This window comes from Callospermophilus lateralis, chromosome 4, assembly GCF_048772815.1.
Source record: "Callospermophilus lateralis isolate mCalLat2 chromosome 4, mCalLat2.hap1, whole genome shotgun sequence".
Lineage (NCBI taxonomy): Eukaryota > Metazoa > Chordata > Mammalia > Rodentia > Sciuridae > Callospermophilus > Callospermophilus lateralis.
The window spans coordinates 42,896,491-42,916,869 of NC_135308.1; the positions used below are offsets into that span (position 1 = coordinate 42,896,491).

Here is a 20,379-nt window from a genome sequence, read left to right on the forward strand (position 1 = left end):
GTCAGTCTCTATCTACCAAAATGAACACACAAAGCCTAAACTGAGAATAGGTTGAATGTGAGTAGAGATATTGGGTTATGTTACAGGAACACAGAGTTCACAGCCCTGAGAAAAAAGCCTTCTATGGGGATTGGGCAAACCTGCCTGGAAACAGCATACATCTTGCAGAGCTAACAATTAATCAATGAGCTCTCATAGGCAACATGGATAATAAGGATTTGAGGGTGTTTTAACATTTAAATTTCTCCAAAATAATAATTTAAGCATAATTGCCGATTATTCTTAGGTACTATCCATCTTTTGATTGGAGAAAACATCATGGGTTTTATTTTTTAACATCGTCTCTCTCTCTTTCTTTCTAGATGACACGAGAACAATACATATTAGCAACACAGCAGAACAACTTGCCAAGAACTGAAAATGCACAACTTTACCCAGTGGGAATTTATGGCTGGCGAAAGAGGTGCTTATACTTCTTTGTCCTTCTGCTGTTGGTTACCATGATAGTTAACTTAGCCATGACAATATGGATATTGAAAGTTATGAATTTCACTGTGGTAAGTACCACTATGATTTTACACCTATTGCTTTGGGTTCAAAGACAATCCAGCTCTATTGTCTTTATCAATTTAATTAATAGTTATTCATGTTAGTCTTTTCAAGTATGTCTTGAAACTTCCAAAAGAACCGTTTTTTAAGACTACATTAAATATAGTTAGTTGTGACAAACATATGGCTTTACTACCTAAAATTTAAGGGTGGAAAATTTGGATTTTAAGATAGCACAGAACATTGATGCATTACAAATCTAGAAAATATTTAACCATTCACTATTAATTATTCCATACTATCACTGAGAATATTAGAAATGAGTCTACACTTATATATACTTTGCATTTAATTAATATTCATATTATAAAACATGTGTGTTTGAATTATTTTACATAGATATATACCTCATATTTCTCTGTATTTGCTCTCTCTACAATACACTTCATGGTGAAATCTAAACCTGGAATTTCTCCTGAAATTCATGAGCTAATATCTATAACCGCTATTAGATAGTTACCTCATTCTTTCAGAACACATAATTGGTAAATATAAGATAAATCAGAGTAAAAATGAAATTTTATGAAAATGAACAACAATAGCAAAGCGATTGTGTAACTTATTGCTAAGTTTGGCTTCATTATCAAATGTAGATCTGTGAGCCTTACTTAACTGGAAAATAAATCACTGCTTTAGCAAAGTTTAACTTAATTCATTTTATATTTTTTAGCTAAATCCTTAAATTTTTCTACTTTTTTTAAAATCATTTCGCCTATTCTTAGAGACCTCAGGTACTTTTATTTGCAGACCACAATTATTTTTTTGCATCTTCAAGCAGGTATCTAATGCAAGATGTGTAATGTCATGGGCATTTCTATATTGGGTCTTAAAAACAAACAAACAAAAAAACAACCTTTTATGAGCATTGATTTAGCAAGAACTTATTTCTGACTTAGTTCTAATACTTCATTCTATCATGAGCCAGAATCTCAAAAGGTAAAATAAGCCCAACATTTGCCACAGTGTAAGTCACCACACATACTGTGTATATAAAGAGCTGAAGAGGGCAGATGGCCTAAAATTTTCAGAGAGAAAAATCTATAACTGTGCAAATCATGATACAAAGAGCATATGGTCAATGGAGAAAAATGAGTTAAGCATTGATTCTGTGTTTTCCAGTACAACACAAATTTCAAAGGGTATTCTTAAAATTGGAAAAGAAAATATAGGCAGGAGCCAATACATTTCCTAGATTAGAAAAACAAAAACAAAAACATGAAACCATGTCTAAGAGATGGATGTGTGTTTAGGGCCATGGTTCAAGGCAGGTTGAGTCTGTGGGTGGCTAGAGATGCAGTTCAGGGTTAGTAGGCAAAGTATTCCTTATGAGATTCTCAGGTAATACATCTGAACCACTCCTTAGTTTAAGACTTGACTCAGTTTCCCCTCTCATTTGAGAATATTTTGGCACAAATATTTCTAACTTTCCCCCCATTGTATTCATCCTGAGCATTGCTTCTTCTTTCCCTGATTAATAGCATTAATGAGTCATTTATCACATAGTTGGGGCAATGTTTGTACCTCTGACAATGCCTTCATAACACCTTAATTATCAGCCAAACTTGCAGGTGCTGAAAGCAACTATTTCAACCTTTTCTTAAAAAAGAAGAGAAATAATTTCAATAATTTGATTTCTTCTAAAAAAAAGAAAAGCATCTATCAAAAGTTTTTGAAAAATGGGTTATCTCTCTCACTCTAGAAGGCCTTGAATCTATCTAGGGACCAGAATACTGGAGTTTTCAAGTAACAGCCATGTAAACTTCTGAAATGTATTCAAATTACTTAAAAAATGCACAAACTTCATAATTACATGACTGCATGCCTCACACTCCCAATACCTTGCCCCATGCTGATACCAAGGCCAGCTCAGCCATCCGTAGGAAATAATTGAAACCATCACCAGTGTCCTCAGGATTCTCATAGGCCTCAGGGTTGCTGTCACCCATGGAGCTATCTAATTTGAACCTCAGCTGGTCAAGATGTGAATGCTAACCTAGTCTTGGGGACAATAAAAAGGGACTGTTACATAGGAATCTTAGTATATGTTTTTGGTTGTTTTGTGCCTTTTTTAAAACACCATTTTACATTTGTGACTTTGTAATTTCTTATCTAAATCATGATTTTACCTTCTTATAATTAAAAGGAAAACTGTTCTTGCTTCAACTATTCAAGTTGTTTGATATACTTCAAGTAACTGGACATATGAAGTTATGATAATTGTATGTAGTTATTCTTTGTAAGAAAACACTTTATCCCAATGCAGTTTTTCATCACTGTTCAGAGAAATTCAGAATTACTTAAGTAGTTAAAGATTATTGCAGCTCAAAATACTGCAGATTAAGTTGTATACACCTGAAAAGTGAAATAATTTGTAATCCTCTTACATTAGAGCAGTAAAAAAAGAGAAAGAAATCAATTTCATGTTTTCACTAGTGCATTATGTTTGTATCTATCTCGACAGCAAATACCAAAGACTGGTTGCCATACTTAGCAAGAAGCAGAAAAATGTGTAAATTGTTTGGGGATTACTATTGATCTGCACAAAATGTATTTCACTTTCATTATAACTCTTGCCATCCAATACATGGAAATATGTGGCTGTTAACATCTTTTATTTGAGCAAACGGGGCATGTTGTTGTTATCAAAATATTGTACTTTCAGCACAGCAAGGTTAGCTGCCAGTCTGCTTTATGATGTTGCTTGGAAGCCATCATTATGACCAATATTGTGCGTGATCTGATGGTTGATATGACCTTATTAACTTCTATTTCTTATTTGTAGAAACTAAAATCATTCTGCTTATTGAGATGCTCCATTGCTGAGAACCAAGTAAAAGGAAATGAATTTATATTGCAGGATGAAAGACTTAGGATAGATATAAACAATAATTTCCTGGTTATGAAAGTTGATAAGTATAGGAAGAAGTTGAAGAGTAAAGATTTTGAAACTTCATTCTTCCAAGATCAGAAGAACTCAACTACTTAGCTGTTGTTCTTTTTGTTTGATTGGTACAATAACTTAATGGTTCATATTAATGATCTACTCTTGAAGGTCTATCAAATCCAGGTTTTCTGCTGAGGCAACATTATTCTCCAGGTTCAAGTTTCATTCTAAGTATATTAGCTTTATATTTGAAAATTTAGAAAGATATGATTATGAATATTTATTTTAACGATAAGGTTACCTTATCAAAGTTTCTGGCATCCATCTGCAACATAATTCTATTAGAAATGTTAACTAGCTAGAAAAAGAAAGGATAAAAATATAAATGAAATTTATTAAGCCAAATTGGAGAACAAAGTCCTGAATGTTGTGGCTGAGAAGTTAGTAAAAAACCAGATGTGGGTAATAATTGAAACAATCAGTTTATTGAACAAATTGGGAAAAAATATTCTTAGAGGCTTCCATCAACATTTGTATGAATGGTGGCTGAAAGTAAATCCAAGAGACGAAGTCATTTAGGTTGGCAAAGGAACTGGCAAATTTTTGGTTCAATTATCTGTGTATCTCTAGGGTTCATTTTCCAACAGTCCCTTACTTGATCACTTAGTATCTTCTTAAACTCTTCACGATAAACAAACCATCCCACTCAATCACTGTAATATTTTTATTAATGTTTAGATATGTTAATATTTTATTGTAGTCTCCCCACATATAAGTTCAAACATGGCATTATAATTCCATCATTTCAATATCACATACATTTATTAGAAATTTATCAAGATTACTGTGTTTCCACATACACACAAATATGTGTATATACACATAGATCCTTGATCACATTTTCTTTGAATGACTAAGAAATTGGAATATGTTAGGGAAAGGGTTAGGGAAATCATTCCATTTTCTTTAGTTGTTACCTGCTTTTCTTTCTTTTTTTTCCAATACTGCATTTTACTCATACATAATAATGGATTTCATTTTGACATATTCATAAATGCATGTAACATAAATTTCTCAGTTTCAATCCCCAGTACATTCTCTTTCCTCTATTCTTCCTCTTCCTTTATACTACAGGCATTACATTTATTTATTTATTTTTTCTAATTCTTGCTTGCATTATGGTTGTATATAAAAGTGGAACTAATTGAGATATATTAATACATGAACATTACATAGTTTAATCCATGTCATTTCATAGTTCCTCTCTTTTCCTACCCTTCCTCCCTCCCTCTCAATCTCCTTCCTCTATCTTTCTAGCTCCATCCATTCATCAGCAAATGACATAATGTCATTCTTCTTTATTACTGAGTAAAGCTCCATTGTGAACACACAGCATATTTTCCTTATCTATTCATGTCGATGGGCATCTAGGTTTTTCTTATAACTTGGCTATTCTGAATTGCACTGCTATAAACATTTGTATGCATATATCACTATAGTGTGCTGATTTTAGTCCTTTTTTTGGCTGGTACCAGGGATTGAACTCAGGGATACTTGACCGCTGAGCAACACCCCAAGCCCTATTTTGTATTTTAATTAGAGACAAGGTCTCACTGAATTGCTTAGTTCTTGCTTTTGTTGAGGCTGGCTTTGAACTCACCATCCTCTGGCCTCAGCCTCCTGAGCCACTAGAATTACAGGTATGCACCACCGTGCCTGGCCTGATATTTCAGTTCTTTTAGATAAATATCAATAAATGGGACAGCTGGGTTATATATTGTTTCCATTCCTAGTTTTTGAGTAATCTCCATTTTACTTTCCAAATTCATTATACTAATTTACATTCCTACCAGTAATACATGAGTGTTCATTTTCCTAGCATAAAATCTCAGTATAGTTTGATATGCATTTCCCTGATTTCTAAATGTTGAATCTTTTTCTTTTTTTCATATATTTGTTAGCTATTTATTTGTATTTCTTTTCTTGAGAATTGGCTGTTTACATCATTTTTTTGTTTACATCCATTATTTGTTTGGGTTGTTCAATTTTTTGGTGTTATTTGTATATTCTGGATATCAATCCCCTGTTGGAAGAGTAGCTGGCAAAGAATTCCCCATTCTGAAGAGTCATTCTTAAACCTGTTTGCTTTGCTGTGGAGAAGCTTTTTAATTTGAGGCCATCCCACTTACTGATTCTCGGTTTTATTTCTTGAGCTTTAGAAGTTTTATTAAATAAGTCAGTGTCTGCACCAATATATTGGAGTGTTGACCTTGTATTTTTTTCTAGCACTTACAGTGTAAAGTGCTATATGTAGCAGACCCAAAGCCAACATCATGCAGATCAGAAGAAAACTTAAATCCTTCTCCTCTAAGATCAGGAACAAGACAAGAATGTCCACTCTCACTTCCCCTATTCAATGTAGTTCTTGAAAGACTAGCCAGAGATATCAGGCTTAAGAAGGAAATTAAAGGAATACAAATAGAAAAAGAAGAAGTCCAATTATTTCTGTTCACTGACAACATTATCCTATACATAGAAAACCCTGCTCCTCCCCAAAAAATCCATTAGAAGACTTCTAGAGCTGATAAATTCAACAATGGATATACAATCAACATACAAAAATGAATAGTTTTTCTATATCATAATAATGAGTCTGCTGAGAAAGAAACCAGGAGAGCCATTCCATTCCCAGTAACCTCAACAAAACGAAACAACAAAATAAGGAGGTAAAAGACTTCTACATTGAAAATTATAAAACACACACACAAAAAAAGAAATTGAAGAAACCTAAGAAAATGGAAAATCTTTCCATGTTCTTGGATAGGTAGAATTAATGTTGTCAAAATGGCTATATTACAAAAGAAGTCTACAAGTTCAATACCATCCTCATCAAAGTACCAATAACATTTTTCACAGAACAACAACAATAAAAAAAATCCTAAAATTCATCTGGAAGAATAAAGACTAAGAATAGTAAAAGCAATACTGAACAATAAAAACAATGCTGGAGGCATCACAATAATGAAACTCAAATCACACATCAAAGAACAGCATAGTATTGTCATAAAAACAGATGTGAAAACCAACTGAGTAGCATAAAAGATCCAGAGGGAAATCCATATAGATACAGTCATCTTATCCTTGACAAAGGTGTCAAAAACATACACTGGAGAAAAGACAGCCATTTTTAATAAATAGTGCAAGGAAAACAGCAGAAGAACGAAAAAATGCAGAAGAACGAAAATAGACCCCTTGAAGACTTAGGAATTAGACAAGAAACTTGTAACTTGTTTTTATTAAATTAAAATATTATCCGTATTACATAACTACAATTATATGTTTACAAGAATACCCATATTTTATAGCTGTAGATCAGAGTAACTTCTATTTTCTCATGTTACTCTTGACACCAATTTTGTCATCTTCATCATTAATCCAGTAATATTATTCATAGCCACTATCAATCTACCTAAGATGGTTAAAGTACATTTGAAGTACATCATTAGTTACTGTAGGTTTCCAAAAAATTGTTACTTATAGTTTTAGTAATTTCATTCTCTAAATGGGACTATTATTTTGAATGAACTTTTCTGTTTTAGTTAGCTTTTTTGACCAAAAGACCAGACAAGGAGAATGTAGAGGAGGAAAAGTTTATTTGGGGCTTATAGTTTAAGAGATCTTAGTCCGTAGTCAGATGACTCTATAGATCTGGGTCCATGATGAGGTGGAATATCATGACAGAAGGGCATGGTGGAGGGAGGCAAAACAGGGATAAAATATATAACTCAACAGCACACCCCCAATGACCTCCCTTCTCCAGTTATATGCTATCTGCCTGTAGTTACCATCCAGTTAATTGATATCAGTGGATTAATCCACTGATTAGGTCAAGTCTCTCATAATTCATTCATTTCAGCTCAGAAAATTCTTGTATTGTCTAATACAATAATTCTTGTATTGTCTAATACAGCTCTTGGAGGATACCTCAAAACTAAACTAAAACAGCATCTTCATATACCTAGCCAGTTCTTTAATATATTAAGACTCTGTTCTTATCCCAAATGCATTTTACTTCCTATTAGAATCTTCAGAGATAGATAGACATATGTGAAACTCACATTTGAAATAACATAGATTTCATTGTTTTTGTTTTGTTTTGTTTGTACCAGGTATATTGAATCCAGGGGTGCTTAACCACTAAGTCAGGTCCCTAACCTTTTTATTCTTTTTATTTTGAGACAGACCTTGCTCAGTTGCTGAGGTAGGTTTTGACCTTTTGATCCTCCTGCCCCAGCCTCCTGAGCTGCTGATATTATAGGCATGCATTATCTCACCTTGGTTTCACTGTTTTTCAATTGCTTTTTTCTTTTTAGCCTCTTTATCATATTCTTTCTCTATGATCTTGTTTATTATCTGTTTTCCCTTCCCCAGATAGAGAACAAGCTCTCTATAAGCCAGGATTCTTGACAATTTTTCAACTTTTGTGTTCCCAAGGATAGTTTCCATTAGATAATCAGCCTTTCATAACTATTTATGGGATAAATAGCCATCCTTGACATTACTTGCATTGAAAACCAGGTAATTTTTAATTTCACTATGATTTATGCACTTATAAAGGGCTGGCTGGAGCTGGGAAGAATTGATGCAAGAGGCACCAGCATTTCTAGGTCTCCCTGTTGCTGTTTAAACCCTCAAAACACAAGAGACAAGCTTCCCTGCTATACATAGAGATATTTACTAACTTCCAGTTTGAGAAAATAGTTTTGTGTCTACAATAACAAATTGAATGCTTTCAGCAGATTCTGTACTTCAGATCTTACACATTTTAGTGGATTTTTTGTGTGAGTGTCTTCTAACTCTAGGATCACGTTCTGGTTTAGATGTGGTGTCCCCCAAGAGCTCGCATGTGAGACAATTCAAGAAAGTCTGGAGAAAAAATGATTTGGTTATGGCCTTAACATAATCAGTGAATTGATCCCAGATGGGATTAACTGTGTGGTAACTGGAGGCAGGTGGGGCTGGAGGAAGTGTTTCATTGGAGACATGGAATGAGAGATATATATTTGTAACTGGCCCCATGGAGTCTCTCCCTCTAGTCTTCTGATCATCATGTGAATGCTTCTCTTTGCCACACTCTTCCGCCATGTTGTTCCTTCCTCACCTGGAGCCCTGAGGAATGGAGCTGGCTGTTTATGAATTGAGACCTCTGAAACTGTGAGCTCTTAAACTTTTTCTTCTCTATAATTTTGTTGGTGGGGTCTTTTAGTCACAATGGCAAAAGAGCTGACTAAAAGAGGTCATGTCGTCAGCAAATAGGGATAGTTTGAACTCTTCTTTTTCTATTTGTATTCCTTTAATTTCTTTTTTGCTTTGGCTAGAGTTTCAAGGACTATTTTGAATAGAAGCGATGAAAGAGGGCATCCCTGTCTTGTTTCAGTTTTTAGGGAGAATGCTTTCAGCTTTTCTCCATTTAGAATGACATTGGCCTTGGGCTTAGCATATAAAGCTTTTACAAAGTTCAGGCAAGTTTCCACTAAATTAGAAGGAACAACAATAACAACAATATAGACCTTACACATTTAAGGGAGGTAGGGCAAATCCTAATTATGCATGAGTCCTATAAAAACTACCATTATTAGCACTTGAAATTATTATTAAATATTATATCCTATGAAGGATTCTACATATTAGATTATATATTAAAGGTAAAAATACTACTAAAAACAATAATAAAAGGAATACCTGAATCACCATCATTTAAAAGGAAATATCTCCTGACTGTTGTGGTTTGGATGTGAGATCTCCTCCAATAAAATTATTTGATGAATAATGAAGGAATGTTCAGAGGTGAAATGACTATGAAAACAGTAAGCTAATAAGTGAGTTAATCCATTTGGTGGATTAATAATTTGAAGGGATTATTAGATGGTAACCATTGACAGAGAGGCATGACTGGAGGAAGTCACTGGGTCATGCATGCCCGTGGAAATTTTATTTTGTCCCTGCTTCCCACAATCTCTCTTTGCTTCTTGGCTATCATAAGCTGAGCAGCTTTCCTCTGCCATATTTTTCTGCCATGATCTTCTTCCTCACTTTCAACCCAGAGCAATGCAGTTAGTCAACCACGGACTGAGTGTCTAAAACTGTGATCCAAAATAAGCTTTTCTTCCTCTAAGTGGTTCTTGTTAGGTATTTTGGTTACAAGAATGACAATCTGATTTTACACGTAGAGATAACTACAATGCTGAATATTTTCTCAGTTTTTCTTTAGTTTCATATTTGTAAATATATGTGTAGAACTTCAAACAGTATATTGCTTTTCGTGCAACATATGTTTGTGAGGATTATCCTATGTGTTACTGCAATTTATTTGCTATTGTAAATTTCATGGAATAAACATTTCATTTCTTTATCCATCCTCCTAATAATTTTTTTCCAATGTATTTTTTTGTTGTTTGATTTTCTGTCACAATAATGCTATCAATATTTTTATACATCAATATTGATAATGTAGTTATATTGATAACAGTGATCGTGCAAGTGTAAGATTCTTTAGATTCTGAAGGCCTAGATTTTGACATTACAACATAACTTTTAACAGACAATTGCAAACTAAGCTAAACTAATTTACTTCCTCTTAAATCACAAATCCAATAACCTGTTTATCTCGTGAAGACAGTACTTATTTGTTTGTTTTTGTGTCTCTTCCTGACATATTTATTTTATATTTCCTTTTATTTATGTCCTTATTCATCCATCCTATTACTGTAACATGATTTACTGTTAATATTAGCTGTATAATACTTGCTTATCTAAATATGTATCTTGTCTCTACCAACCTTCCCTCTCCCATTAATGTGGAAGTTCCTTAAGAAACAGAATATATTCTTTTTTTTAATTGGTTGTTCAAAATATTACAAATCTCTTGACATGTCATATTTCATACATTAGATTCAAGTGGATTATGAACTCCCATTTTTACCCCAAATACAGATTGCAGAATCACATCGGTTACACATCCACATTTTTACATAATGCCCTATTAGTAACTGTTGTATTTTGCTACCTTTTCTATCCTCTACTATCCTCCCTCCCCTCTCCTCCCCTCCCATCTTCTCTTTCTACCCCATCTACTATAATTCATTTCCCTCCTTGTTTATTTTCCCCTTCCCCTCACAACCTTTTATATGTAATTTTGTATAACATTGAGGGTCTCCCTCCATTTCCATGCAATTTCCCTTTTCTCTCCCTTTCTCTCCCACCTCATGTCTCTGTTTAATGTTAATCTTTTCTTCCTGCTCTTTCTCCCTGCTCTGTTCTTAATTGCTTTCATTATATCAAAGAAGACATTTGGTATTTGTTTTTTAGGGATTGGCTAGCTTCACTAAGCACAATCTGCTCTAGTGCCATCCATTTCCCTGCAAATTCCATGATTTTGTCATTTTTTAGTGCTGTGTAATACTCCATGGTGTATAAATGCCACATTTTTTTTATCCATTCATCTATTGAAGGGCATCTGGATTGGTTCCACAGTCTAGCAATTATGAATTGTGCTGCTATGAACATCGATGTGGCAGTATCTCTGTAGTACGCTCTTTTAAGGTCTTCAGGGAATAGTTCGACAAGGGCAATGGCTGGGTCAACTGGTGGTTCCATTCCCAGCTTTCCCAGGAATCTCCATACTGCTTTCCAAATTGGCTGCACCAGTTTGCAGTCCCACCAGCAATGTACAAGAGTACCCTTTTCCCCATATCCTCACCAGCACTTGTTGTTGTTTGACTTCAGAATGGCTGCCAATCTTACTGGAGTGAGATGGTATCTTAGGGTGGTTTTGATTTGCATTTCTCTGACTGCTAGAGATGGTGAGCATTTTTTCATGCACTTGTTGATTGATTGTATGTCCTCCTCTGAGAAGTGTCTGTTCAGGTCCTTGGCCCATTTATTGATTGGGTTATTTGTTATCTTATTGTCTAATTTTTTGAGTTCTTTGTATATTCTGGATATTAGGGCTCTATCTGAAGTGTGAGGAGTAAATATTTGTTCCCATGATGTAGACTCCCTATTTACCTCTCTTATTGTTTCTCTTGCTGAGAAAAAACTTTTCAGTTTAAGTAAGTCCCATTTGTTGATTCTTGTTATTAACTCTTGTGCTATGGGTGTCCTATTAAGGAATTTGGAGCCCGAGCCCACAATATGTAGATCGGAGCCAACTTTTTCTTCTATCAGACGCAAAGTCTATGATTTGATATCTAGCTCCTTGATCCACTTTGAGTTAACTTTTGTGCATGCGAGAGGAGGGGATTCAGTTTCATTTTGTTGCATATGGATTTCCAGTTTTTCCAACACCATTTGTTGAAGATGCTATCTGTCCTCCATTGTATGCTTTTAGCTCCTTTATCAAATATAAGATAGTTGTAGCTTTGTGGATTAGTCTGTGTTCTCTATTCTGTACCATTGGTTCACCCGCCTGTTTTGGTACCAGTACCATGCAGTTTTTGTTACTATTGCTCTTTAATAAAGTTTGAAATCTGGTATATTTTTTATCTTGGCATCATAGCTGGATACATAGTAGGCACAATATTATTTTTTTGAATACTTATAATATATGAAAGTCCAGATTCACTTTCAGTAGAGATCCTCACATTTAATATTTGAATTTTTCATATTATTCTCTCAGTTAAAACTACTTAGTTCCCATTTTTAAATGAAATCTCCTTTTCTCACATTAATAAGTGGGTATTATTCAATTCCTTTCACATCTTTCAGCCAGTGTGAATAGCTTCTCCTGATACAGAGGTAAAATAGTCCACTTTCTTCCCAGAATTACAAAGCACAATGGTAAGATACTTTTTCAGTTAGAGTTCCTTGAAGCTCCAATTACTAGTTTCAGTTGACTCCATTGGTAATAACTGCACTCAAGCACCAAGCTTTTACTTTTAACACTACACAAAAACACTTGGATATTATTTCAGTTTTACACTATCCTACTTCATCTTCCTTGAGGCAAGGTACATTGATAATTAAGTGGCACCATAGGTTGACAGTTATTGGTTGATTACCACCAACCACCACAACTTTCTTTTTTTTAAGATTTTTTTTTTGTTGTTGTTGTTGATGGACCTTTATTTTATTAATTTATTTATATGTGATGCTGAGAATTGAACTCAGTGGCTCACACATGTGAAGCAAGTGCTCTACCACTGAGCCATGATCCCAGCCCCCAGAACTTCATTTTTATACTCACTAATGGTACATAACCAGGAAACCAAACTTGGGTCTCTATTGCATGCCAGTAGGATCTTATCCTATACAAAGTTATTATCAGTAGCAACATTTCCTTAGATTGCTTTTATTTCTAAGTAATAACCAAGCAATGGCTGAAAGCATGAACTCTGGAGCCAGATTCTTTTAAACAAATTTTATTGCATTTATTAGCTATGTTACATAGGATACGTTATTTAAATTATGGCCAATTCCATTCTTTACTGAATGAATGTAATATTATTGCTTATTGAATTAGGTTGTTGTAGAAAAGACAAGAATTGCAAGAATAATAGTGTTTCAAAAATGCCTGGTATCTAAAAGTCTGCTATTATTATTATTCTTTCTAATTTTCTACTGTCTCAACTTCACAGATACTTCATCCACCATGTGAGTTAACCTGGTTATTCCTATTGAATTTGAGAATAAAACAATCCCAACACATAAATGAATCTCAGCAAATGTTTATTAGTACATAAATTGGTAAATAAATGAAGAAGTTTATTTTATTAATGCTGATGTTATGCTTCAAGATTAAGAATATGAGTTTTGTACCAGATGCCTGATTCACATTCTTGCTCCATAACTGGTTGCTTAGCAGAGTGACCTTGTGCAAGTTATTTAACCTCTCAAACTCCAATTTCTTCATCTGTGAAATGGTGATAATAGTGTTGACCTCATGGGGCTATTAGAAATATTAGGTGAGTGAACCGTGGGGAAAAAAAATCTCTTAAAATAGATTCACATATGCACTTGCTTAAGTATGCACTTAAATTTACCAGCTCAGTATAATGACAAATATCATTTCTATGTATTATGAGCTATTAGTAGTTAAAGTTACCTTATATTATACATTTTATCAGGGAATAAATCTTACTTTATTGGAATGTGGAAGGATAATAAAGTTTGCTTGAAAATTATAATTTGAAACAGTTTAAAAAAATTTAAGAGGAGTGATTCAGCTCATATGCCATCATTATTTTGATAACAGCTTTTATTTTGAAAACCAGTATTATCAGAAACAACCTTTCTGGCCTGTCTGAATCAGAGAGTTAAATTTCTCTTTGAACCATCATAAAAAATGCAGTCTTTAAAAATTGTCTGAACCATAGAGTAAAATGTTTTTCCTTGATCCTAAGTCTTCTGAGTTCTTTTTAATGACCTGATTTTCAAATTGTTACTGACTGAGATGTTGTACTATGAATCGCTTTTAAATAAACAACATGAATTACAAACCTTTAAATGTAAGAGCAAAGTTTAAGATGCCAGAAACATGTAGTTTGTTTGGCAAGATTATATGTTTTATAGACCATACAGTATTGAATTTCACACAAACATGCAAGGTAAATATTGAATCCCTCTTGGCACATGAAGACCCAGAAGCTTAGTGAAATTAAACTTCCCGAGGTCACACTGATGATCAAGGCTGGAAGCATGGGCTACAACCTCAAAGTTCATGCTCTTTTCAACACCTTTAATTTTATTAATGTTATTAAAATTAAATTAAAATTAAATCATTTCAATATTCTTCATTAAATGGTTTACTTGCCTGTATACCTCAGTGCATTCTTACAACACCATTAAATGTGTAAATGCAATGTACCTCTTTTTAATTATATTTTGATCTCCTTGGGCAAAAGACACCTCAATGCTCTCAACAAATGTTAATTTAATGGAGGGTGTATAGCCATTGAGTAATTAGAATAGTGAAAACTACTTTGTATTTCTAAGCTTAACTACACTTCTGAGTGTCCAGGACAACATTAAGTTTAATTTCTGGATAAGGCAATGGTAATTATCAATAGAAAGCCTATTTTATCCCCTGTGATTGTAGTTTAGACTTTTCACAGTTTAGTGTATATTTTGAGGAGGAGTAATTCATTGTGCATGATAAGAAACCACTCTGAATGTAATTTATGGGATCATAATTTTGTCCACCTTTCTGGGCTGCCATTTTCATTTTCCCAGTTCATTTCTCTGTAGGTGCACCATGGCACTTTCTCTGGAGGCGGGTGGGGTGCCACCTTCTGGAAAGATACCATGGCTCTGCCTGTGAGTGTGCACAGGGGGCAACTGCACCACCCTTCAGTGTGCTCTGTGTGTGTGTGTGTGTGTATGGATTTATTACAGAGTTCATGATAGTGAATGATATAGTTAATGTTGCAAGACTGCTTCCATTATAACCCTCTGTTTGCACCTCCTCATAATTTTCTGACAAATTGTCCCTCTTAGATGAAATTTTTCATGTTTAGTTTTAGCCCAGCTGTACATTTTCTTTCCTTGACTATAAAGAAAAATTTAAACATTTTTAGCAACTACCTTACCAGGTTGTAGTTCTTTTTATTTAAACTGCAAAAATTGTGGTGTAAGAAAAAATCATGAATTATACATACTATTTAAAAAATGAAATTCATTGGGATATCAGATACATTGCAGGAGAAAACTAAGGATTAAGTTATTTAGTTATTGAATAATAAAAAAACTATAGAGATGATAGACATTTTTTTCTTATGTTTAATATATTGTATATTACACTTGAAGTGGAAAAGAATAATTCAGTGCCTTCTTTTTACCTAAGAGGAGATGGAATTCCAGAAAGTTAAAACCACTTGCCTATGTGGATGACTCAGAGGTAGAACATTGATTAGGTTAAATCCTACTGAATGTAATGAAATATATGTGTTATCTCCATCTTGCCATCTGTGTACTTTAAAGTTGCTTTGTGAACTCAACCACAGACCAAATAAAGAGGAATATTAATTATAAGCAGACGGGATTTTCTATCCGTGCCAGTATTTTGAGGTATTTCTGGGAAATCACCATTAAAACTCCCTTGAAGATAATTACTCTGGGCTAAAGGCTGTTTCATCAGCTGGTGGCTGATGCTTCAAGGGAGGCATCCACACCATTCCCACAAGTACTGGTGGTGGACCATGACACACTGCCAAGTGTTCAACTGTTATTCCACTCGTTTTGAAAATTCTGGAACTCAATAATATCATTTAAGAGGTGCATATCTGTTTTCTTGTAATTCACATGTTTTTGCTATTCCAAAATTTGGTATTTTTCTGGGGTTAGAAAAGTCTGAAATGTCCCCTGTTAGCTCTGATATTCTCTTTATTTTCTCTTGACTTAAACTAAACTGCAAAAGCAAAGAACATGTGTTAAAAATCTTCACATAAACTGATCAGAATTATTTTACTAGTTTTATTCAATGAAGAGAAGTATGAAATATAAATATATATGATACCTACATAAACATGCATGAGCTTATGCATATCAATAGAGGCATTTATTTTTAATGTGCATTAACATCCTAACTAACATGATTTTAAAAAGCAATTAAGTTGCATAAACATCAAAAATGTATCTATTTGCATTATAATATGCACTTTATTCCAGCATATAGACAATTTCAGTTTATAAATGAAATTCCATTTTTAGCTAATTTTTTTCATACATGTTTTATCCAGGATTGCTGAGATAAAAGGAATATTGATGCTTTATATTTCTCTAAGAAGTTGGATAATGAGGAGCAAAGAATAAGCAAAATACCCAACATTACACTCAGATATATTTTATACATTTAGTAAAGTGTGTGAATATTTATGTACTTGAAAAAATAGAAAACTAGTGTTAGTAAAGGGGAAAAGGAATGCGTATTCATTAAATAGTGTGCTTCATACATTTTCTTCTAACTAATATAATATTCCTGTAAGACATATATCAGTATCTCTCATTTTTCATGTAGCTAAAAAGCAAAAGAGTTAAATATTTGGATCTTTGTCTAGCACTGCAGATCCAATTTATTCTAACTCCTTAGAAATCATTTTCATGTTGATATTTTCCATAAGCCAGTCTAGTCAAAAGATAACTTTCTTTTCTACTTAGGAAGTATTTTACTATTTTACAACAATTTGATAAATTCTTACATAAGTATGCCTGCCTTTTTATAGGGACATGAAAAATATTTTTCTACTTAATTTTCAAATGAGGCAAAGCTAAGAGATATTGAAGTATTAACATTTCTGTTCATCATAATTCCTTTTCTACTAATACTTTTCTTCAAACGCAAATTTGAAATTTCAAATGCAGGTTTTTCAAATGCAAAGTAATTATTATTAATAACATTAATTAATAACATTGATAATAGAATCGCAGTATTTTTTTAACTTTTGTTCTCCTTTGTAAAAATCAAAAGTAATTCTTTATTTGAGCAATGTTTTAATCTTCTGATTAAAACAGGCACTTAAAGTAGGTACAGTGAACCAATTACTTGTTGCCATCAGGATACGTTAAAATCACAGATCCCAGTATTTAACTCAGGAAATCTGACTGAGCAGCTCCTCCAGACTCAGCTGATTTTGGCAGTGTCCTCGAAAACAGCTTTGTAGTCACCTTGGGGTTGGCTGGCTGAGAATGGCCTTATTCAAATATTTGGTCATCTTTTGACAGTTGGCAGGATTGCCTGGGTCACTTGGTTTTCATCTTCCAGTATAGTAGTCATTCTTAATCAGGTTAACAGTTACAAGGAAAAGTACAGAAATGTACTATCTAAATAGCGTATCTAGAGGCCCAGGCTTAAAAATGGTCTGCCATAAGTTATAGGCATTCTGTTAGCCAAAGAACAGTCACAAGTATAGTGAAGACCCATGGATAAATAGTATCACTAGTATCCTTAAGAATGAATATTAACATATGAATTAAATACTATTTTTAAAAAAATACTTTAAATAGAATTTATTCTAGAGCAAATTTTCTTTTATTGCAATATTGAGTTTTGGTTCAAGATCAACATTCCATACCAGAGTGAAACAGTTATTATAATTGATGATCATTGACACATTTTTATTGCCTAAGGTACACCTTTTACATTAGGATTCACTCTTGGTATTATACATTCTGTGAGTTTTGATAAATGTATAATGTCATGCACTCATTATTATATCATACAGAAGTGTTTCACTATAAATCCTCTGGGTTCTGCATATGTATTTTTCTGTCCCCTTATCCTCTGGCAACCACTGCTTCTTTTCTATCTTTTCTTCCTGAATGTAATATAGTTGGAATCATAATATGTAGCCTTTTCAGATTGTCTTTCTTCACTTAGAAATATGCACTTGAATCTCTGCATATCTTTTCAATAGCTTGGTAATTCATTTCTTTTCTTTCTTTCTTTCTTTTTTTTTTTTTTTTTTTTTTTTTGGTGGTGGGGGGAATGGGTTGCCAGGGATTGAACTCAGGGGCACTCGAAAATTGAGAAAATTGAGCCATATCCCGGCCTTATTTTGTATTTTATTTAGATAGAAGTCTCACTGAGTTACTTAGCACCTCGCTTTTGCTGACGCTGGCTTTGAACTCGAGATCCTCCTGCCTCACACTCCTGAGCTGCTGAGATTACAGGCATGTGCCATTGTACCCAGCTTGATATTTCATTTACTTTTAGCACTGAATAATAGTCTATTGTCTGTATATACATACCATAGCTTATTTATCCATTTACTTGATAGAGAACATCTTGGTTGCTTCAAAATTTTCATAGTTATAAATAAAGCAAGTATAATCATCTATGTATAGATTTTTGCATGTGTGGAAATGAGTTTTAAACTTGCTTGTGTAAATACCAAGAAACACAGTTTCTAGATTGTATGGTTAGGATATATTTAATTTTGTCAGAAACTGCCAAACTATCTTCTAAATTGGCTTTATTATTTTCCATTTCCACAGCAATGAATGAGAGCTCCTATTACTCTATTTTCTCCAGAACTTTTTGTTATCAGTTTTTAAAAACTATTTTCAAACTTAACAAATTATTAAATATTTCTCCTTTTTTCTTTAATAATAGTTTTAACCATAAAGTAAGGTATTCTTCAAATATCACCTTAAACATTTGTGTATGTCTGTACGTGTAGATATATGTATTTAGATAAAAATATGTAACATGATTATTTTATAATCACCTGGTACCTACCACCTAAAGATAACTACTCTAAAGTTTTATTAAAAATAATAGCAAACATAATGATCGTATAGTCACACTTGGCAATAAAAATACATTTTTGTCCTTTTTGAAAAATAACTTGAAATCAATACTATATTTTAGATTGAATGACAGGTTCTTAAAGAATAATTTCAACATCATTTATGTACCCTAAAACAATCACCAGAAATAAAGACAAAAAATTTGTGTCTGAATAAGCATAATTTATGTTTACAAAAGCTATGTAAAAATATAAAAAAGAGAGGAATTAAAGCCATAAAAATAAAGTTATATGCATAATATTAATCATTAAAAATTAATTTCCAAGATGCTAATGATTTTGAATAAGTTTATGACACAGCATAAAATAAAAAGAGATTTATATAGCACATGCAGTACTGCCTAAGTCTCTAAAAGGAATTATATAGGAAAAATGTAATTTAAAATAATTTAAAAGCAAAACATTACTATGTAATACTTACCTCAATATGCTCATAAGAGTCAAATTTTTAAACTTTTGTTCTCAAGTTTATTTAGTAATCTTTATTCAAAACATGTATTTTATATAGGTTAAAATTTTACTTTTATAAAATAAAAAATAAAACTATCTTTGGAAATCTATCTGAATTACACTTTATTATTTCAACACAAAATGGCCTTGGTTGTTTTCTTTCCTATAATTACAGTTTTAAAAAATGCCTATCAGTGAAAACTTAAGTGTTGTAAAGACTGTATGAATTAATAATGAGTTCTTAAAAGTAATACTATGCCAATTGAAAAAGTGTATTCCTTAGCTATCAGTTTGGTTTTACTTCCAAAAATTAGCAAGAAGTTTTCAAAACTAACAAAACTATTCCTTAAGAGGAAAGGAGACTCTCAAACATACCAAGATGCGGTCAGTGCATATTTTATAAAAGATACACCTGATCCAAGATCAGTAACACTTTTTTCCTCTGATGTGCATCTGAAAAAAGTGCCAAGCATGTGGGGAAAATATTACTCATATGGAAAAACCTATATGGAAATTTAGTCTTTAATGATCCATTGGATAGTAGATTAAGAAATATTTTAATTTTCTTCCTCTTCAATGATTCTTTCCTCAAATTGAATTTAATTCTAGGAAACAGGCTAAACTGAAGAACTCAAAAATATGCCCCTCCACCCCCCTTTGGATGAGAAGCAACTCATCCAATTGGCTTCCCCGGTGATGTTTCCTTTGGTACTGAGAGGAAGAAAGGACATGATGCTCCCTCTGATTAATCTGGTTTCATTTCCATACCTACAATAATACATGCTTATTTTGCAAAAGGATATTGCTTACTCTATTGATAGCTCCATTCATGCAACTTGACTTAATCATTTTATTGTGGATATCTTTTACTTATGCTTAAATACAAAATAAACTTAAATCTCATAATAAAAAGACTCATGGACTTCTATCATAACCACTTAATGAACTACCTCCTTTCATTTCCTTTTCTGATGTACTTCACTGAACAAGATGCCCATTTGGAATTCTATCCATGTTTTGCATGAAGACCTGTCACCCTGGGAGTATTGACAAAAGGAAATAGAGTTAACTGCTGCATATCCCAGGAGTCAGCCTGCCGGGGTCCAGCCCCAGCGGGGTCCAGGGAGTCCTGAA

General features: G+C 33.2%; 1 protein-coding gene across 1 annotated transcript in view; it reads left to right on the forward strand.

Moving 5' to 3' along the window:
• The first annotated feature begins 206 nt into the window (after nucleotides 1-206).
• The window catches only part of Sgcz (sarcoglycan zeta), a 426,262-nt gene continuing 406,089 nt past the window's right edge, over nucleotides 207-20,379 (forward strand). The window contains exons 1-2 of the mRNA XM_076852442.1: nucleotides 207-224; nucleotides 363-557. Of these exons, the coding sequence (XP_076708557.1) occupies nucleotides 363-557 (195 nt within the window). The 5' untranslated portion in view covers nucleotides 207-224. The remainder of the gene's footprint in view (nucleotides 225-362; nucleotides 558-20,379) is intronic.